General features: G+C 40.5%; 1 protein-coding gene across 2 annotated transcripts; it reads left to right on the forward strand.

Annotated features, from left to right (window-relative positions):
- Positions 1 to 654: 654 nt before the first annotated feature.
- Positions 655 to 15,850, forward strand: LOC311064885 (mannose-1-phosphate guanylyltransferase regulatory subunit alpha-A). Of its 2 annotated transcripts, XM_084084909.1 has the most exons (13): positions 655 to 788; positions 1,862 to 1,959; positions 2,395 to 2,498; positions 3,626 to 3,818; positions 4,051 to 4,110; positions 4,658 to 4,788; positions 4,969 to 4,983; positions 7,985 to 8,119; positions 9,610 to 9,707; positions 9,814 to 9,860; positions 10,787 to 10,879; positions 11,972 to 12,140; positions 14,155 to 15,850. In XM_084084909.1, exons 1-13 carry the CDS (start codon positions 749 to 751, stop codon positions 14,253 to 14,255), a joined length of 1,284 nt encoding a protein of 427 aa, XP_083941035.1. In that variant the 5' UTR covers positions 655 to 748; the 3' UTR covers positions 14,256 to 15,850. The 2 variants fall into 2 exon arrangements, with proteins under 2 accessions (XP_083941035.1, XP_083941036.1); XM_084084910.1 differs by lacking the exon at positions 4,969 to 4,983.
- Positions 15,851 to 18,653: the final 2,803 nt, after the last annotated feature.

Raw genomic sequence — 18,653 nt, forward strand, 5'->3', positions numbered from 1 at the left:
AACTCTAGCATCCCTTTTCTGAGGAGAACTTTAGCCAAAAATAGCAGATCTACAAGCTCACAACGTTGTGAGCTTGTAGATCTGCTATTTTTTGCTAAAGAGGTATAGGTGTAGAGGGAAAAAAGAGCAGACCAAGTAAACAAAAAAGGTTTAATCTGAAACACAATTTTATACAATATAGAGGGGGTCCCTGCTTCATCTCTCTCTCAGCAAGGGGGTCCTTGGCCTGAAAACGTTGAAGACCCCTGCTCTATGAAGCAAAGAAGTCTCTGCATTGAGTGCCATAGCGCGGAGGGATGGTCGGTCACGTTTTTTATTGGTCACATTTTGGTTGCCAGGCAACCCTTGTGGAGGTAATAACGTCGACCAGCTACCGCAAGAAAGTCTGTATTTGACAATGGTTTTGGCTAGATAGATGTTCTTGATGAATTGAAAAATGTAGCTATGCTATTTACTCGTTTAACGAAACTCTGACACGCCAGGTAGGGCTATTCTACTTTTGCTAGTAGTTACATTTGTAGTTACAACGAGATGTTCCTTGCCTGACAGAAATGTAGCCAATCAGAGCGTGGACCGTCCCTCTGGGCTATGGGACAGAGAGCTCCGGAAGGAGGAAGTAGACAGAAGAACTAGTAGAGAGTGACGTGTCTGAGGAGGAACAGCTGAGCTTCTGTCAGAGGGTCTACGTTTATGTTTATGTTTATGTCACTTTATCATCTTTAATTATATTTCTTTGTTTATAATCAACATGCTGAAGGCAGTGGTTTTGATCGGAGGTCCCCAGAAAGGTGAGAATCTGTTCACTGGATGCTATGTGCAGTTTATTAGACTGAACGCTGTGTACTGTAGTGAGTACTGTTACTGTATGTGTGTTATGGGTAACAGGATAGGTGGGCACCGAGGAAGAGTGGGCACCTCGCTGCTAGATGGATATGTTTTCCAATATGTAAACAATATGTAGAAATTGCTTTTAAGTAAAGTATACACGATTAGAACATGCTTAAACATTCCACAATTAATGTCTAACATTTCTATAATTGCTACAAAACCTGTATATCCGGTCATTTTGGGGCATAAACAAGAAGTTGTTCACATCATGTATACTTTACATTACTTAGAACCATTTTTCAAATATTTAATGTTTTTACTTTTTGGACAAAATAGCCAATTTTACATTGAGGTGCCCAGATGTCCATAGTGCCCACCTATCCTGTATCCGTATTATGATACAGAAGAGTGGGCACTAAGAAAGAGTGGGCACCTCCATGTAAAATTGGATATTTTGTAATGTTTGGAAAATGTTCTTGAGTAAAGTAAAGTATACATGATGTGAACATACAGGTACATGATTATACTAATAATAATAAAGTAATGTAAAGTATACATGATGTGAACATGCACGGTACATCATTTTCAGACCTACTGTACATTTATCCTTCAGTTTCTTGTTTATGCCCCAAAATGACTGGATACACATATTTTGTAGCAATTGTAGAAATATTAGACCTTAATGTTCAAGCGTGTTCTAATCATGTATACTTTACATTAGTTTTAAAATTGTTTCTTTTTTTTACATTTTGGACTAAATTCCTTCCTTCCTTAGTGCCCACTCTTCCTGTTATCATTATGAGCATGACATGCATTTGTGTGGTGGGCTTGTTTAAATTAATGACGTGGCATAACATGATAACACGCAAACAAACAAGGCAATATAGCCTTTGTTTTGGTTGGTTAACTTACAACAACAGAACAGTAAGCAGCAGCACACATGTAGCTCATCCGTTTGTCAGTTAACTACATGTAATCATATTAAATTGTTTTGTTTAATTAATGTAATTAATTAAAAGCAATTGTTTTGCAGGCACAAGGTTTAGGCCGCTGTCATTTGAAGTTCCCAAACCCTTGTTTCCAGTAGCTGGAGTTCCAATGCTCCAGCATCACATCGAAGCATGTGCAAAGGTGGGTGACTTCGTATAAACCCTTCAGCCGCAAGCAACTTAGATGCTATAATACCATCTGGCATCTAAGTTGCAATACCAACCCTTGACAGCCCATTCATTGAAACGTCCGAAAAGTCCTATCTGATTGTATTAAATGCAACGTCCTGCTGCCTCCTGCATTATGTGCAATTTTGAGTGATGTCCAACATTATAGGCAACATTTTTGCAAGAAAAAAAAATCCTTAGTTTTCTGTGAGTTTAGATTGGGTTACATTTTTGAATAGCCAAAGGATAAGATATAGGGTGTTGGAATACAAGTATTGTTGGAATACAATAAGTCTTTCTTAATGTCCTGGGGAAATGTTTGTACAACATGATGTTTGTATCAGCCTGAGTGCGTCTCTGGTTTCTGATGTAATTCTGTCTAATATGTGACATCTTATGTATTCTGTAGGTACCGAATATGAAGGAGATTTTGCTCATGGGCTTTTATCAACCAAATGAAGAACTCACCAGATTCCTGACAAATGCACAGCAGGAATTCAAAATCTCCATTAGGTAAACCCCCCCCCCCCCCCCCCCCAAAAAAAAAAGAACATTTTAAAAATCTACAAGCGCAAGCTGTGTTTTTCTGTAAATGAATGCCCTACTTCATCATACTACAGTGTCACAGAAAAATAGCCGAACTACAAGCTCACAATAACAGGTTGTGATGCAACAAGTTGTGAGTGAGCTTGTTGATCAGCTATTTTATCTATTTTTGATTTTAACTTTAAGTGTATGTGTGGGTTTTTATAAATATCGAACCAATGAAAAGTAACAAGAGCTTGTGACTAAATGATAACTACTTTGGATTCATTGGAACACAGGTTCCTATTTCCCTTTCCTGAAAAGTAACAGTTTTGGGCGTATGAGATTTCTGCCCGACAACGGCGATGATGTAAATCCTAGCCTGCCTGGCCTCAGTATCACTGCAATACAAAAAAAAAAAAAGCTCATTTCAGCTCATCTTTCATTTCACCTTTATTTATTCAGGAAGGTCAATTGAGAGCAAGCTCTCTTTTCCAATGATGCTGATTACTGTAAACAATACATAGCATAACATTAAACAGATCTTTTGTTTTTGCCTATAACTTGTCTATGTTCTGAGGGGAAGTGGGCATTCTCACTTTTCCTCTATGTGTGGTTTTAGTTTCACTGCTGCTGTGCCACCACCAGGGACGTGCACAGATAGACTCTAGGTGGTGCTAGAGCACCTGCCCTTTGCCCTCTTGACCAGAAGTGCCCTTTTGAAAAAAAGGAAAAAAAAGTTGTTGTTTTTTTCAGTTTACAGCTGGGGTCTTCAACAGGGGGTCCGGGACCCTTAGGGGGTCCTCAGAGTTACGACAGGGGGGCCGCCAAATCTTTATGTGATATGATTTTTCTTTTTACCATAACCACTGGAAACCTAGCATCCCTTTTCTGAGGAGAACTTTAGCCAAAAATAGCAGATCTACAAGCCCACAACGCCGTTGTGGGCTTGTAGATCGGCAATATTTGGCAAAGAGGTATAGTAGTAGAGGGAAAAAAGAGCAGACCAAGTAAACAAAAAAAAGGTATAATTTACTTGAGCACCTGCCCCTCAAAATGTCTGTGCACGCCACTGAAGCAAAACTTCCATTTTCTCTTGAATGTGTGTTGGACAGGTATTTGCAGGAGTACGCAGGCCTGGGCACCGGAGGGGGCATCTATCACTTCAGAGATCAAATTCTCTCCGGCAGCCCGGAGGCTTTCTTTGTCCTGAATGCTGACGTCTGTTCAGAGTTTCCTCTGCCAGAGATGCTCAGCTTTCAGAAGGAACACGGAGAACCTGGCAGCTTTGTTATCCTGGGGACAACGGTAAGACTTTTCCTGATTGACAAGCTGTGCTTTGTATTTCATGCTGCATCTGGTGCAGCAATAATCAACAGCACTAGTCGGAATGTTCCCCGATTTGAGTTTTGGATAGTTTTTTTGGTATCATTGATTATTGTTTGCAGATTGTTATGTTGTTATGCTGGCTGTGATCAAATAATTGGATTGAACATTGGGTGATAATTACAGCAAATCATCAACTCTCTCCTTCCACTAGGCCAACAGGCAGCAGTCTATGAACTACGGCTGTATTGTTGAAAACCAGGAAACAAATGAGGTATGGATCTGTAGATGTTGTTTATAATCAGGAAACAAACAATGCCCCTGACATATTTGTGCATATATATATATATATATATATATATATATATATAGTGTGCCGCGCTACGAGCTTGTAGATCTGCTATTTTTGAAAAATCGTGGAAATTGGTGCAAATCTTTGAATATATGTTGTTTAAAGCAAACATTTTTAACTCAAATCTTTGCGTCTGGGGGTCCCTGGAACCAAATATTTTGAGATGGGATTCCGCGGCCAAACACATATCATTTTGGGGGTCCTTGACATGAAAAAGATGGAGCACCACTGATACAGAAACATACGTCTTTAAGAATACTGTTGAGATTTAGGAGACATGTAGACTCGGCTTCAGGCCTCAATGGGTTCATTTATGCTGAATCATGCGTCAAAAAGTATCAGATCTACAAGCTCACAACGCGGTCGTGAGCTTCTAGATCGGCTACTTTGTGCATGCGACGCATTCGCAACGACGGTCCTACGTTTCACTGCGAATTCCATTCTCTCCTCCTTTGGACTTTTCTCTCAGGTCTTGCATTACGTGGAGAAGCCCAGCACGTTTGTGAGCGACATCATCAACTGTGGGATCTACCTGTTCACACCTGACATCTTCCAGCACATCGGTGCCGTGTTCCAGAAGAACCAACAGGACATGATGTTGTGAGTGGGAGGACGAGGGCCTCCTGGGGGATCCGTGCGTGGGAGCCGTGCATGTTAATACCATTAATTCCCTTTTTCCTTTGGGTCTCTTTCATTTGTCTCTTTTTTTCTCCTTCCCTCCTCCTCCTCTTCCTCCGCCGACATGATTTCTGTTTCCCGTTCTCACCCCATTTTCATCAGATATCCATATGATGGGTAAGTTGGTACAAGCGGGTTGTACAGTGTGGTTGTAGACTAGAGTGCACTGGTGTTGTCGGGTGTGACGTAGACATACAGTAGTTTAGCCAGAAAACTAACGGAATCTAATCTATGTCCTCTTGCTGTGTTCATCCACTTAAAGGAAATGAAGGCTGCAACTGTCAGTTATCTTCTTCGTGTTTGTTCTATCGATCTAGTTTTTTGTATAATCAAATAATCGTGAAGGGCATTATTATTAATATATTTATATTTTTTATCTATTAACTCATTCAGTGCCTGACTTATTTCTGGAAGTTTGGCTCTGAGTGCCAGAGCCAAAATTCATTGTAAAAAAAAAAGTGCTTAGGAGCTGAGATACAGCCTTTTTCAGTAAGAAGTTAAACAAAGAGTGAATGGAGCAGAACATTTTCAAATCATGATATCTTGGGTTCTGAACATTTTTTCCTTTTTTTTTTGGACGTCTTAGACGTCCAGTGGCACTGAATGAGTTAATGAATCAACACGAAAACAGATTTCCTTTTTTTAATAATCGGCTAAATCGATTTGTATGATTTGTCGTACAACCACTCAGCCGATCATCAAGCTCACGATGTATCACATTGTGAGGCGTTGTGAATCGTTGTGAATCATTTAGTTTGATTAACTGTTGCGCGCCTAAATGGAAATTCTCTTTTTTGCTGGCCACCCTAGAAGGTTGGAGCACAGGGTCGGCCACACAGTGACACTTAGTTCAGTGTACTGTGACCCCCCCCCCCCCCCCCCCCATTGTGTATTTGTGCTGATAAGGCAGAGCACCCTTCTCCTACTCTGGTAGTAAGGATGGACACGTGCTATCAGTGCTTGTCAAAACAGATACTTTTAGCTACTGGATGTGTACCTCACTCTTTATAATTAGACTTTCACATGTTCATCAGTGGTGTATGTGTGATATATCATTGCTGTCGGGCAGAAACCTCTTATCTCTCCATATTTTAACTTTTTGTGTTTTTTCGTAAATTAGTACCCTACTTGATCATTCTACACAGCCTCACACAAAAGCATCCAAAGTAGCAGATCTTATGTTTTTTTTTAATCCTGAAAAGTAACAGTTTTGGACATATGAGGTGACCACCCGACACGACAGTGACGATATCTTATATATAGACAGAAGGGAGACCTCACATGGTGGCCTATATTGGTGAATTGTGTTTAGTGTGTGTCACTTGCTTTCAGGGCATTTCACAAGACACTTGTTACACACACACACACACACACACACACACACACACACACACACACACACACACACACACACACACACACACACACACACACACACACACACACACACACACACACACACAAAAGGGTTACACAACCTTCCCAAGATCTCACTACTACCCATGCTTTGCCTTCAACCACACCATACTACTCCTCTTTGGATAAACTTTCATTGTTGTGGCTTTTTAATATTCCTTTCATTCATATTTTTTAACATTTCCTTTAATCTTGGGGCTCTCATAATTAATTAACCAGTGTGGATGTACATTAGTCAACCAGAGATGGCAATTCATGTGTAGGAAGTTCTGAGGAGTTCTGATCCAGTCACTGTTATTTAAAGACCAACACAGCTTTGTTTTTTAGCCCTGAACTGACAAGTCTGAGTCACTGTCATTAATGATTTATTTTACCTCCCAGGCATCGGAACTATGGGCTTTCCCCAGAATTGTAGACATGTTTTGGTGGTGGTGGTGGTGGTGGTGGTGGCAAGTTACCTTGACAATCTGAAGGGTTTCCACCCAAGGACATCTGAAGGATTCTCAAAATACCACAACTGGGAACCAATCAGGGCTTAGGAGCAAGGCCACTACATTGAAGCTCACACTGATTGGTCTTAACCTTGGAAACGGCACCACGAAATAATGGCCAGTGGTGGAAGAAGTTATTTACTTGAGTAAAAGTAGCAATACCACAATATAGAACTCTGTTCTCTGTTGCAGGTTAAAGTCCTGTATTCAAAATGTTACTTGAGTAAACGTACAAAAGTATTGGCAATCAAAATATACTTATATATATGCCTACAGTACCAGTGTAAAAGTGCTCAAGTGTTTAATTTGTTTTCGAAAGAAATAGCAGATCTACAACCTCACATTGCGTCGCATTGTGAGCGTGTAGATCCGCTATTTTCAAATATAAAGTATAAATTAGGGCCTAATTGGTTAATGTATGTTTTGTAAGAATAATCTTAATCTACAGAGTAACTTGTAACTCAATGTAATGGAGAACATGGAGTACATTTGCCTCTTGGGTGTAGTGGAGTAGAAATATAAAGTATTAAAAAAAAAAACGAAATTACCTCAAATGTGTACTCAAGTACATTACTTGAGTAAATGTACTCGATTACTTTCCACCACTGATAATGACCAAATATCGAATCGTTTCTTAGGTTGAAAAGCAGGGATAACGTTATAAGTGGCCCACTGGGGAGTTTAATATTCAGTCAGTGTCAAGGCGAGGGACATGTCTGCAAGTCCTGTTGATGTGCATAGCTGGAGGAGGAGAGCGGCATGAACTGTGCTTAGCTGTGGGCCGCAAGTCTCAATAGTGTCTAAGTACTTAGTAAATATAATATTTGCTCCGTTATTAAGTCAGTGGAGAAATATGATTTTAACAGCTACGGTGCTATGGGCCTGGCAAATGACTCATGACAAATGGGATATAATGTTATTTTTATCTAAAAAAATGGTTTTATCTTTTTGATTAATGACACAAAAATGTAGTAAATGAATGTTTTGGCTGTGAGATTATTGTATATAAATCATAATTGCAAGAGGTTAGTTCTTGGGGCTAAATTATAACTTTGTCGGTCGCGGACCGTGTCACTTGCAGTTACGTTTTTCCCTAGTTGAAAATCAGTCTTTGTCATCGTCAAAGTGTAAATCAGGCCTCTGGCACTGGGTTCTTATTATGTACGGCAGTAGTACCCCAGTCTTAATGAGTTTATTTTCTCCTTTTGAAGAGAGGAGCCCACTAACGGCTGGCACCGGGCTGAAGCCATCCGGCTGGAGCAAGACATTTTCACTGCCATGGCGGGACAGGGCAAGCTCTACGTTTACAAGACCCTCAGCTTCTGGAGCCAGATCAAGTCTGCTGGGTGAGCACATGAATCATCTTACATCTGCTGTCAACGTTTAACAACTCGGAAACCTGGCGTCCCCCGTTTTATTTTGGGGCATGTCATGTCACTCATTTAAGGCGAGAGCTTTCTAAATGAGTGGTTCTCCAACTTTTACGTGCCAAGAACCCCCAAATTGATATATATTTGGCTGTGGACTTTTCTTTGATAGTTTTCAAATGTTTTCAAAAATAGCAGATGTACAAGCTTGCAGCGCGACACGAATTGCAACGTATTGCTTGTTTTAACAAATTTAGCTGGGGACCCCCTCAAGGACCCCTTGGGGTCCCTGGACCCCACTTTGAGAACCACTGTTCTAAATTGTTCACAACCCTTTTGAAAATAGCAGATCTACAAGCTCACAACGCTCATGCATTGTGAGCTTGTAGATCGGCTATTTTCCAAAATCTCATGTATCCAGGGTTAAACTGGTTAAACAGATCATTTTGGTGTTAAATTAACACATTTTGCTGGGGACCCCCTGAAACCCCCTCAAGGGCCCCTGGCACCCCACTTTGAGAACCACTGGTCTAGAGGACAGTTAAGCAGAGGTCACCCCTATATGACCGTACTGAATTCGATCATCTATCTGACAGTGAGTTTTGCCTCATCAGACTACTTCAAGCAGGTACACAGAACACAGTAATTATTTATTAGCAAAAAGCATTTGATGCTGGTGAATAAACAGTCTGTCTACTGAGATCTGGTCACAGTGCATAGACCAGTGGTTTTAAAAGTGAGGGCTGTCTGTGGCCCCCAGGGCAGCCGCCAGGGGCGCCAGCATGGCCAATTTGGGGTGAAATTCATTATAAGGTAGATAGATAAATAGAATAATTAATCAGAGGACGCGCTAGGAATTCACACTGCTGGAGGCAATGTCTGGAATGATTACAGTGTACCGGACAAAACATTTCAAACGTGCTCAATAATGTTTCTTGGTTTCTTTTTTTTTACCATTTCACAACATGGGGTGCTGCAGCCAGATGTTGTGGCTAACTGGTCTCGCGACTCGAGCCAGACTGTTGCCTCCCACAATTTTCAAACGCTTCTGTCATACAGTCAGGAGCAACGGAAGCTCTGAAAATTATCAGAGGATAATAAAATCAGATGTGACGCCTCTTCCCCTGCCATTTGGTCTTTACAGTCGCTCAAATCTGTCCTAATATAAATCAAAATAATCGATGAATAATATAGCTTGCTGCTTATCAGAAATGGAAATTCCAAAATAAAATGTAAAGATATTTTAAAACATATTTCCGTGAACAGATGACAGCTTCCGTTCTCGGCTTTCGGGAGGTGTAGTTCCAGACTATATATCATTCGGAGATTGTGGAATAGTTGTCTGGCTACGCGAGACTAGTGGCTAACTGGAGTTCCTTGGCATAGAGAAGTTTGTCACCCCCTGGCATAGACGTGTAACCCTCTCCCTGGGCTGTGTTTGATGTTTTTTTCTGTCCGTCTCTCAACAGCTCTGCCATTTATGCCAGTCGTCTATACCTTAACCAGTACCACAAAACTCACCCTGAAAGACTGGCCTCAAATGAAGAGGGCGGGCCCAAAATAAGTGGTATGTTAGTTTAGCCGAATACACTACTGTATTATTGTTATTTTCTTTGTTTCATTTCGATGTATGATTGATAAATCTAATCACGCTGCATTTGGTGTTCCTTTAGGTAACGTCTATATTCATCCTACAGCCAACATAGACCCAACTGCTGTGGTAAGGTTCTATATTTACATTGCTGCACTGTCTTCCATGATTAATTATTGCAAGTGACTAGGGCTTTAACTACCAATTATTTTGTTAGTGATTATTCTATCCATTACATCTTCAATCTATCGAATAATATAGAAGTGCGTTTTTTATATACGGTATAAAAATATATGGTATACATTAATTCATTGATTAAGCACTTTAGCCATACTTGCACAATGGTGTCATGCAGAAATCGTCAAAGTAGCAGATCTACAAGAGCTGCGCATCTGATTGTGACTTGCGTTTGTAGATCTACTATTTTCTATTTTTCTCAAATCTTTTCTTTGTTTGTTTTGCAAATGTGAGAACAAATTCCCACAATCATAATACAATAAAATAGGCATACCACGTTCAAAGTGGTTAAATATTCTTCCCCCCACATAATGTTGCTAATCAAATGTGGTGTCAATTTCATGGATTAAAGTTCTCAGTCGCCACGCCTGATTTCAGTCATTCTACAAGTCTTTTATGGAATCATGTTGTGGATCGAAAATAGCCGATCTACAAGCTCTGTAGATTTGCTATTTACGGTTATTAGTTATTTAAGATGAAACTGGAAGAGTAATAGAAGTGTTTAAACTAGCAATAGAATAGATTATATTAAAGAGTGTTTGAATTGGTCAAACTAGCTATAGAATGCATGTTCATCTTCCATAAAACCCTAATGGTCTCGGATATTTCATGAACGCAAAAGTTAAAGCCTCAATCTGCGATTTCTTCAACTGGAATGTAGAACATAGGGAAAAATATGAACAAAACAAACATCATAATTCTACATAGTATGCTAATTGTTTAGGAAACATTTGGGACTTCGCCTAAAAAAGGTTTTCAGTCATGAGATTGTATTTAGCTTTAAACCATGCAATCTCTTGTGTCGCTCCTCTCCACAGTTGGGTCCCAACGTGTCCATAGGCACTGGAGTAACTATTGGAGCTGGGGTCAGAGTGAGAGAATCCATCATCCTGCACGGTGCAACTCTACAGGTAAACACATACTGATTGTGTCAGGAAACATTTTATGTTCCACTCTTTCTTGCACAAACAAATGTAATACTTGATGATTGGAAGTTTGGCTTGAGACATTTTAACCACTAAGAACTTTGTTGCCTAGGGTCCCCCAGGCACCCTCCTTTTTTTCCCCATTACAGCAAATCTCTTCACACCTCCAAAGGTCGCTGCTATTTCCTCTGAATGTTAGCCCCAGAATAGGGATGTTAGGTTTCAAGTGGTTCAAGTAGAAATAAGTAGTGAATAATTCTATATTGCTATAGACTTCTTTGTTCATTGACAGGGTCTCCCCTGAGCTCTCTGGTAAACGGAAAATACATTTTCTTGTGGGTTACAAATGTCATCCAATTAAGAGAGAGAGAGAACTCATACAAGTTACAGTGTAAACAAGTGACATTGAAAGTGATGAAACAAACAATAAAAATAACGGATACAATTGGAACTGAATCGATGCGATATAGGGGGTACCAAATGATACCCTTACAGGTCTATAACTCTGAGAGTGTACAAATGGAGCCAAATGCACCTGTAAGGATTAGTCAGAGTTATGGTGGTCTTTTGAAATTAAAACGTTTGAGAACCACCGGTATTGTAATTGTATAGCAAACGTGAAGTCCACATTACCAGCTCTGACAGTGTCATAACACCGGTTACAGAAACGGTTCCCGAAGGTGATGGATCCGATTCCAGTTCCTCCTCAATGGTGGATCCTATTGATGACAACTGCCTACACTGTATGGCAGGGGTCTTCAACAGGGGGTCCGGGACCCCTAGGGGGTCTTCAGAGTTACTACGGGGGGGTCGCCAAATCCTTGTGTGATCTTTTTTACATTAACCACTTGAAACCTAGCATCCCTTTTCTGAGGAGAACTTTAGCCAAAAATAGCAGATCTACAAGCTCACAACGCCTCGCACTGCGAGGCGTTGTGAGCTTGTAGATCAGCTATTTTTGGCAAAGAGGTTTAGGCGTAGAGGGGAAAAAGAGCAGACCAAGTCAAATTATGAAAAGTATGAAATGAACGGTTTGTCTTCCTCCTTGTCTCCCTTTACCCCCATGGCTCTGTAAAGGATCACAGCTGTGTCTTGAACTGCATTGTGGGATGGGACAGCACCATCGGCAAGTGGGCCAGAGTGGAGGGAACTCCGAGCGACCCCAACCCCAACGACCCCTACGCAAAGATCGACAGCGAGACCCTGTTTAGAGAAGGAAAACTCACACCTTCAATTACTATTCTGGGTAAGAAGAGACTCTGACCTTCGCTGCTATTTAAGTGTGTATATCGTCTTTGTCAAGTGGACTTTTCAGTATTGTATGCTAATTCACTGAAATATCTTCTTCATCAGGGTCATTTAAAATATGTTGTAGAATCTTAATATTTCTTGACACATTTCAAATATTTCAACCTTTGGTCATACACAATGGAGAAAAGAAATGTAACCCGAATCTTTAAACCCTATATACTTCATCATACATCGAATTGCAAAAATAGCTAATCTACAAGCTCAGAATGACCCGTTGTGAGCTTGTAGATTGGCTATTTATGTGAGAAAAAAAAGAAAGACATGGTATTTGAAAACTTTGTTTTCATTGTGATACCGATCAAATGGCAATTTAAAGTATACATGTTTCTTCCATTGATCCAAGCCGGAACACAGTCAATTGATTGACCATTAAACATACCCTGAAACATGCTCTGAAAATGTTTTTCATTTTCAGAGCATGTTTTATTTTAACCCATTAAGACCTGGAACGCATCTGTGTCACTTTAGGATTTATTTGGCTTTATAAAAATAGCAGATATACAAGCTCATAGCGCGGCACCGAGTGCCGCGCTATGAGCTTGTAGATCTGCTATTTTTGAAAAATCTTGAAAACTTTTTTTTTTTTTTTCTTCAAAAAACTGTTTGGATTTAGAAAACATTTTTAAGAATCACCTCAGGTCTTAAAGGGTTAATGTGGGCCGTGATCCAGAAGAAAAGGTTGGGAGCCGCTGTTATGTGGCATTGTGGATTTCTGTGGCTGGGTTCTTATTCCAGAGAATTGATCAAGTCGTGAGACAAAATGTTGAATCTCTAGCGTGGCTTTATTCATGCAATGCAGAGGTTAAGTCTGCAGAGACTCAGCAGCAAGCCTGATACAGATTGTCTGAGGCTCATCCACCCCGACATTGGGTTTAATACAGTCATTATCCCTCAGCTTTCAATACGTCTATAAATCATGTTCTTAACAATAGACTTTTTGCCATGTCATGGCCATCTGTCCTCATCTTGGTCCTTAGGGATTTTAAGTACGTGACCACATTTACTGTTAGTGACACAACTTTCCTGGCGTGAGACCTTGTTTGTTCCCCGATTCCCACCATCTTAAGTTTGGTTAGGGCACGCTATGCCCTTCGTCTGGCGTGCCACCCCATCATTAACTACAGGACGTATGTCTATCTGGTGATGATGTCCACCTGTGTCCCTTGATAACGCTTTTCGTGAGATGACAGACATTTTACATAACCATTTAGATGAGATGGAGGCCGCACAGCTCTTAGCCACGATGCAAAGATGTATTTAAAAGGATACAGGAAACCCAACTTTTCGACAATAGTCTTCCTCAGGTTTTTTTTTAAAGCATTATTACCTGCCTTGGTCAGCACCTCATCAAACACCCTTGTGTTTGACTGACATAACCATTTAGTGACATTTACTCGTGATATTTATACTGTGCTAGATTACATTTATTTTCCTTTAACCCATTAACACCGAGAATGCATCTGTGTAATTTTTTTATTTCTTTGGCTATTCAAAAATAGCAGATATACAAGCTCATAGCTATGAGCTTATAGATCTGCTATTTTTTTTTTATCGTAAAAAAAATGTGTAAATCTTTGAATATATGTTTTACTCGGATCTGTGCCGCGGGGTCCGTGGCCAAATACATATCATTTTTGGGGGTCCTTGACATGGAAAAGTTGGAGCACCACTGACATAGCAACATACTGTCAGGATTTAGAAAACATTTTTAGATGTATTTGGCCGCGGACCCCATCTCAAAATGTTTTGTTCCAGCGACCCCCCCAAGAAGCAAATATTTGAGTTACAAATGTTCGCTTTAAAAAATAAAACAAGTGCCGCGCTATGAGCTTGTATATCTGCTATTTTTGAATAGCCAAAGAAATCTCTTGTAATTTCATTGATGCCACTACATGGGTACACTGCACTACACTGACCAGTACTGAATCTGAATCCCTCTGTCTCCTCAGGTTGTAACGTGACCATCCCCTCAGAGGTCATCATTCTCAACTCCATCGTCCTGCCACACAAAGACCTCAACCGCAGCTTCAAAAACCAAATTATTCTCTAGTTTTATCTCCTCCTGGATGCTGACTGCGTCTACTTAGTGTCATGAATGAAGGATTTGTCTAGAGCCGCCCTTACACCGCGTCTGAGTTACTGTATATAAGATGTCAAAAGAGAAAAGATATGGGACATTTATTTAGTTGTTTTGAAAGGAAGATATAGGCATATTTTGATTATCATAATTAATAATGATATGACTGTTATTATTGAGTAAGAGCTTTTTTTTACCTGCAAGAATTTTTATTTTCATCTTTATTTTCTTAACAAGCACATTACTTAAAATGTTCTTGGTTGCCACTGACCTTTTCTGCATGCAACTATCTATTTAACAATCCAACACAAGATGTTCTTGGTTGCCTGGTCGTCCTGTGGGGCGAAGATTCTTATTTGCTGGGTCTGTTCTTTTTGCCAGACCCAGGGGGTCGGCCTACATGAGGCTTTGTCGGTCGGTCGGTCGGTCGGTCGGTCTGTCTGGCCCTCTTTTCCTCTGCACACACGTCATGCGAAGTCCGGCCATTCAGATTTCAACCACTAGGGGTCTGGCAGTGCTCCGAGGAGCACTTTTTCTAGTTTTCCTAGCAGAAGATCTAGTAGATGACGAAAAGATAATCAATCTAGGAGAGGTCTTGAGAGTGGATGAAAAATAAAAACTGATCCCAGTCAGTTAAGCACTTAAACCTGACACCGCTGTATGACGAAAAATAGTTCTACAAGCCTCTAGACCTGCTATTTTCGCCATTTGACGTGTATAACTTAAGCAAAATCGTGGCTGTCGGGTGGAAACCTCATACAGTAAGTCCGAAAATGTTACTTTTCAGGATACAAATTCAAAAGCAGCAGATCTACAAGCTCGAAACGCGTCGCTTCGCGCCACGTTTCGAGCTTGAGGATCTGCTACTTTTGATGCTTTTGTGTGACGCTGTAGCATGATCAAGTTGGCCGTTCGTTTTCGAAAAAAAATCAAAATGTTAGAATATTAGAGGTTTCTGCCTGACAGCAACGAAATACACAATAGGGATGCCAGGTTTAATGTGGCTAATCATGGCCTTTGTCCTCCCGCGCACGACGACCTCACCCGCAGCTTCAAAATCCGAATTATTTCTCTAGTTATCTCCTGGATGCTTTTGTCCACTTAGTGTCATGAATGAAGGATTGGTCTAGAGCTTCCCTGACACCGCCTCTCTGAGTTACTGTATATAAGGTGTCAAAAGAGAAAAGATATGGGACATTTATTTAGTGGTTTTGAAAGGAAAGATTTTTATGTATTGTTCGGTGTGGAAGCCGTTATGCATTCTCTGGCGTCAGCAACATTGGAAATAGACAAGAGGGGGCTAATCGCCTCCCGCTTGATTCACCTTGAAAACCTTTCCTGTTCCCTGAACTTCATATTGGATTTTCATGGAAAATTATTGAGCTGGAGAATTACTGCAGACACCCTTGTAGTGTAATGTAATTTGCTTGAATTTAGTTTGATTTAGACAACGTTTTATTTGACAGTCGTGTTCTTTTTCTCAAGGGTACCTTTCTGTTTGGATGGGGGTTGGGGTTGTTACTTGCACTAGTGGTTTTTTAAGACGAAATAAAAAAAACCTTGGGTTACCCACTGTGTGGTCAATGAGGGGAGGTAATCATTGGTGAGGCGGTTTACTTTGTAGCATTTTAATTGTTCGCCTATTTCGACAACTTAAATTCCGATTTAAACTGCAATCAAATTATTTTGTCTTTTAATGTGGAACTAGCAGGAGGCATTGGGTCTGATGCTTAAACCAACTTAATTAGAAGCCTTTCAGAAGTTATGGCAATCGCCAAAAAGGCTCATATTTGAGTTAACAGCATATGATCATAGTTTAAATTATACAAGTACTTTCCATTAGAGTGCCCTGCTGTAAGTGGTCAAACAAGTCTAATTCGTCTTTGCCCAAGGGCTTTTCATTATGGTATTATCCACTTTAGGGGCTGAGAGGCCCTTAGAGCAAATCGTTAACCACTTGGACCCTAGCAACCCTTTTTCACAAAGCATCGTATTGTGAGTTTGTATTTTGGCTATTTTCGGTGTAGAAGTTGGTGTAGAAATTGGCTCTGTACTTGGTCTTCTCTTTCTCTCAACAGTGTGGAGTGAAAAAGAAAAGTGCAGACCAAGTACAGAGCAGACTCGGGTTATGTGATTAATTCTAGTGCTGGATATGACGCTCAACTCAACAAGATTTGTCAGCCATGTCTTCCTCTGGAGCTACAATGAAACAACCAAAATGTTTGGCTGCAACATGTTGAATCTGCTTACAGGACTCCACCAAATATTCCTTAGGTCAGATGAGCTTTCTGCTCTAATCCATACGTTTACCCGTTTGCACAAAAAGTTATACAGGAATAAGTACTTCAAAGTTTTCATACAAATCATCTTTATTTTAGACCATTCAAATCTTTATTTTAGTCATCATATTATTTAAAATGCTTGTTTTGCCAAGGAGCTGTACAACTGTGAGCCAGGAGGGTGTGATCTAGGGAGTGAGCAGACAGTCACTCATGTAGGGGGGAAGAACCTCTTTGCTGGGTCTGCTCTTTTTCCACCAGAGGATCTAGTGGATGACAAAAATAAACACTTTCAACATTTTTCAAAAATGTTCAAAAATAGCACATGCACATGATTGATTTTTCTTTATTTAAGTGTCATGCTTCCAAGGAAGCCCAGCCCATATGGACTTCCAGGACACAAGCTCAATTACGCTAATGCCCTACTTTGTCGTTTGACAATATCACGCCAAATAAGTTAAAAGAATTGCCGATCTACAAGCTCACAACACATTGTGAGCTTGTAGATCTGCTATTTTTGCTGTGGGTGTTACAAATATTTAACCACAGAAACATATTCAGACTAAATGATAGCTACCGACAGTGATGATATGGGCCTAGAGCAGTGGTTCCCAAACTGGGGATCCCCAAATTATTTTGGTGAAATATCAGGTGTAATATCTATGAGTGAATTCCAAGCCACTTAGAAGTTCAATCTTGGGGTCAAGGAATGCATTTAAGCTATTGAGAATACCACTTAGTGGAGTTTGCATGTTCTCCCCGTGTCTCCTAGGGTAGGTACCCTCACAAAAACATGCAGTAATCCTGGTCACTATAACGCCTCCCCCATGACAGCCAGGGCGCCTGATGGAGGGGAAAGGAACTGGTTGGAATAACGTGTTCCTTCCACACGCTACATCCTACCAGGGAAACTCCCTCCTGTCAGGTGACAAGAAGGTCAGTTGGCTCTCATGCATTGAAGGAGGCATGAGCTCGGCTGTGGGCTCCCTGGGCTGGCGGGGGGAGTGTAGCGCCCAGGATCACTTAGATAGTTGGCACCGGGTGAAAAAAGGTTACAAAATCGTGGAGAAAAAAAAAGGGAATACCACTTGATTTTTATTTGTACCAAGATCAAATAAATATGTTCATTCTAGCAATACATATTTACATAATTTTCATCTTTGTTAGTGGTAGGACACCTTTAAAACTGGATAACCTTGTATTTCTGCAGCATGCGGTACGTGCATAAATTAAGCATTATGGTAACCTCCCACCGGATCGTTGCTCCTCTCTCTCTGTAAGCATGCAGTAACAGCCTGATTTGGTTATATTAGCCTCCAGCGTGGATGGGAATGCTCTGTGAGATCATTATGGATCATCATCATACATGTTTCACAAATGCCGGTGTGTCTTAAGACTATCTGACCTACTGAAACTTTTGCCACACTGTTTACAGTGGAAAGGTTTTTCTCCAGTGTGAATACGCTGGTGTTTCCTAAGACTATCTAAGACACTGAAACTCTTGTCACATAGTTTACAGTAGAAAGGTTTTTCTCCACTGAATACGCTGGTGTTTCTTAAGACTACCTAACTCACTGAAACTTTTGTCACACTGTTTACAGTAGAAAGGTTTTTCTCCAGTGTGGATACGCTGGTGTGTCGTCAGATTACCTAAGACACTGAAACTCTTGTCACATAGTTTACAGTGGAAAGGTTTTTCTCCAGTGTGAATACGCTGGTGTTTCTTAAGACTATCTAAGACACTGAAACTCTTGTTACATAGTTTACAGTGGAAAGGTTTCTCTCCAGTGTGAATACGCTGGTGTTTCCTCAGACTACCTAAATCACTGAAACTCTTGTCACATTGTTTACAGTGGAAAGGCTTTTCTCCCGTGTGGACACGCTGGTGTGTCTTAAGATTATATAAGACACTGAAACTCTTGTCACACTGTTTACAGTGGAAAGGCTTTTCTCCCGTGTGAATACGCTGGTGTTTCTTAAGATTATCTAAGACACTGAAACTCTTGTCACACTGTTTACAGTGGAAAGGTTTTTCTCCGGTGTGGACACGCTGGTGTGTCTTCAGGTGACTTATCTGCTTGAAACTCTTGTT

Source organism: Gymnoscopelus microlampas (genome assembly GCF_963454915.1).
Source record: "Gymnoscopelus microlampas genome assembly, chromosome: 17".
Lineage (NCBI taxonomy): Eukaryota > Metazoa > Chordata > Actinopteri > Myctophiformes > Myctophidae > Gymnoscopelus > Gymnoscopelus microlampas.

Excerpts from the sequence above, each read along its gene's own strand:
- LOC311064885 (XM_084084909.1), top strand. The coding sequence starts at position 749 with ATGCTGAAGGCAGTGGTTTTGATCGGAGGTCCCCAGAAAG. Across the intron at positions 1,960-2,394 it reads ACATCGAAGCATGTGCAAAG|GTACCGAATATGAAGGAGAT; the intron begins GTGGGTGACTTC and ends TGTATTCTGTAG. Across the intron at positions 4,111-4,657 it reads AAAACCAGGAAACAAATGAG|GTCTTGCATTACGTGGAGAA; the intron begins GTATGGATCTGT and ends CTTTTCTCTCAG.